Source organism: Athene cunicularia (assembly GCF_003259725.1).
Source record: "Athene cunicularia isolate RWA chromosome 4 unlocalized genomic scaffold, athCun1 chr4_part2, whole genome shotgun sequence".
Lineage (NCBI taxonomy): Eukaryota > Metazoa > Chordata > Aves > Strigiformes > Strigidae > Athene > Athene cunicularia.
Window position 1 is genome coordinate 8,075,905 of NW_020799099.1, and position 2,415 is coordinate 8,078,319.

General features: G+C 52.2%; 1 protein-coding gene across 3 annotated transcripts in view; it reads right to left on the reverse strand.

Annotated features, from left to right (window-relative positions):
* The window catches only part of MRPL1 (mitochondrial ribosomal protein L1), a 22,614-nt gene extending 22,079 nt beyond the window's left edge, over positions 1-535 (reverse strand). Inside the window, exon 1 of one of the 3 annotated variants that reach the window (XM_026848049.1) lies at positions 286-535. In XM_026848049.1, coding sequence (XP_026703850.1) covers positions 286-520 — 235 coding nt within the window. In that variant the 5' untranslated portion in view covers positions 521-535. Of the gene's footprint in view, positions 234-285 lie in introns of those variants that run through there. The other 2 variants (XM_026848050.1, XM_026848051.1) reach the window with 2 other exon arrangements.
* Between the last annotated feature and the right edge of the window lie 1,880 nt (positions 536-2,415).

Below are 2,415 nucleotides of genomic sequence, written 5' to 3' on the forward strand. Positions count from 1 at the left end.
TCCACAGGCAGCGGCCAGCGGGCGCCGCCATCTTGCAGAGCCGCCGCGGTGCAGCGCGGGAAGTTTCTCCCCTCGGCAGCGAAGAAACGTTCCGGCGGCGGCCGGAATCGCCGCGCGGTGTCCTCCGGCCGCCGTCCCCCTACTCGCCGGCGCCGGGGCCCGCCGTTCCGCGGGGACGCTGGTCCCCCTTCCCGGCTTGGGTCCGGCGAGGGGCGCATGGCGCGGCCTGATGAAAAGCCTCCAGCGCGGTTCTTAACCGGCCTGAAAGGCGGCCTCTGTACAAACCCGCAGTTGTCCCCGCAGTCCTGCAAACAAAACCGATCCCCCCCCTCCCCGTGCAGGGCCTGCGGCAGAGGCACCCAACATGGCTTCTCCTGCGGGCAGCCAGAGCCGCTTCCCTCAGAAACTGGCATGCTTCCCCGTGAAACAAACATCTGCGTGGGTTAACGTTGGCCGTTTCACCCTTAACGTTTGTTTGCTGAGTCCCAAGTAATTCAAGAAAGATTTTTCTGGCTGCCATCACTCTTGTTCCCTTGTGAATGGGTTAAGATCGGCCTGGTCTACAAACCTACTCGTGGAGCAGCATCCACCTATAAAGGACTGTATTTGACTGGGTCCTGAGATGTTCAGATACATGCCGTAAACTATAATCCTGTCTCTTGCTATATGCACATCTGTTGGAGGGGGTCTGTTTATTCCTCACTGACATGCTTTTGACTGGAAACATCCCAATTCCTGCAGTTTCATTCCCCCTCTCTGATACATCTGTGTCTAAGAATATTCTCTAAATTCAATCAAGTCCTTCCTGCTCAAAACTCTTGAGTTCTGACTCATCTGTGTTGGTTGTTTGGAAATATTTGTAAAATCCCTGACTAGGTGTTTTCTTGTGATGTTAAGACGATTCAAACTTTCCGTAGAAATGGTAGTGTTTGTCTCCATAGGGACCACGGGCACTGTGAAGGCCCAGGAAGCTGTTGGTTGTTTACACCTCACCTGGCATTCCCCTGATGTCGCAGGGAGCCTCTTTAACTAGAATTCTTATTGTAAAATAAGATGTACATAAATATGTAAAATGAGTCATACCAAAACCGATACCTGTTTGTCCAATGTAACTATATGCTCAGTATCCCAGGAAAGGATCAAGACAGGGAGGTGTGAGAAGGACAGGAGGAAAAAACCAAACCTCCTTGGTGGTGCTTGCGAGTGAGAAAGTGTGAATTTAAAACACAGAGGCAGAGCAGGTTTGGGAGAAGGGGTTCTTTTCAGATGGGCATTAGGCATGTATGTCACCTAAGTGGTGGCAGATGTAACACAAGACTCACCACATGACTGTGATCAGGTAACAACCTACATCCTTTACGGTCTTCTTCCAGGACTCCCCTTGTGAGTCTCCCACTTGCTACACACCAGGTTGCTGCTGTGGATCATAGATTTTGGCCCTGGGAAAGAAATATGGGCTTACAATTAATGTGCACCCATTCCCAATTACTTACTGACTTGCTCTGAAGCCCATTTTCTGTCAAAATACCTTGCTCTATTGTAGAGGTTCCTTCTACACTTACAGCTCTGACCATAAATGAGCTTTGTTGGTCCAGCATGAGCCCAGGCAGCTGCAGTAGAAAGCAAGTTTGAATAAAAAATTCTTGCACCTGATCTCTTGTCCCACCATGTACCCACCCCCAGCCACCTGCTGCTTCCTCATACACCTCCCTGCACCTCTCTGATGCTTTTATTTTTTCCAGCACTGTTTTCCCACCTTGGGCTGTCCCACAGGTCAGTGCACAAAGACCTACAGCCCTCCCTGCCCTTGGCTGCTGCTCTTATTTTTCAATCCACCTTTCCCTCACAGTAGGCCCACATGCCTCCTCATCGAACGTGGAAACGGCCTCTGGAAGGATTTTAGTGTGTCTGAGAAGATGGGCTTTAATGCTGGAGTTACATTTACCTGCACTTCCTTGCTTCAGCTGCCCAGAAGAGCATACCCTGTTCCAGCATGGGTCTCTGTATAAGTAAAATCTGTGTGCCAAAAAGTTTCCCAGAAAAGGAGCTGCTGCCCGTGGAGAAACAAACATAACCAACGTTAAAGGGGAGGTATCTGCACCCTCAAATCCCACGCTGAACGTGGACGTCTGCCTCTGTGGCCCCCCCAGCTTTGCTGGTGGCCATTCCCTCTCCTGCTCTCCCAACCCCGGGGTGAGCAGCCCCTACTCACCACCTTGCCTCCATAATTTGGGGGGCAGGCAGTCCCCAGAAGCCTCTCCCAAAGCCGAGCCGCGTCTCCCGGCGTGCTGCAGGCCCTCCCGATGACAACCACCTCCTCGGCTCCCGCTCCGGAGAGGGCTCCTGACTATCCGTCAACAAAATCATGAGGTAAAAATGGGGTGTCTTCCCGCCCTCGGGCGTTTCGGGGACCTG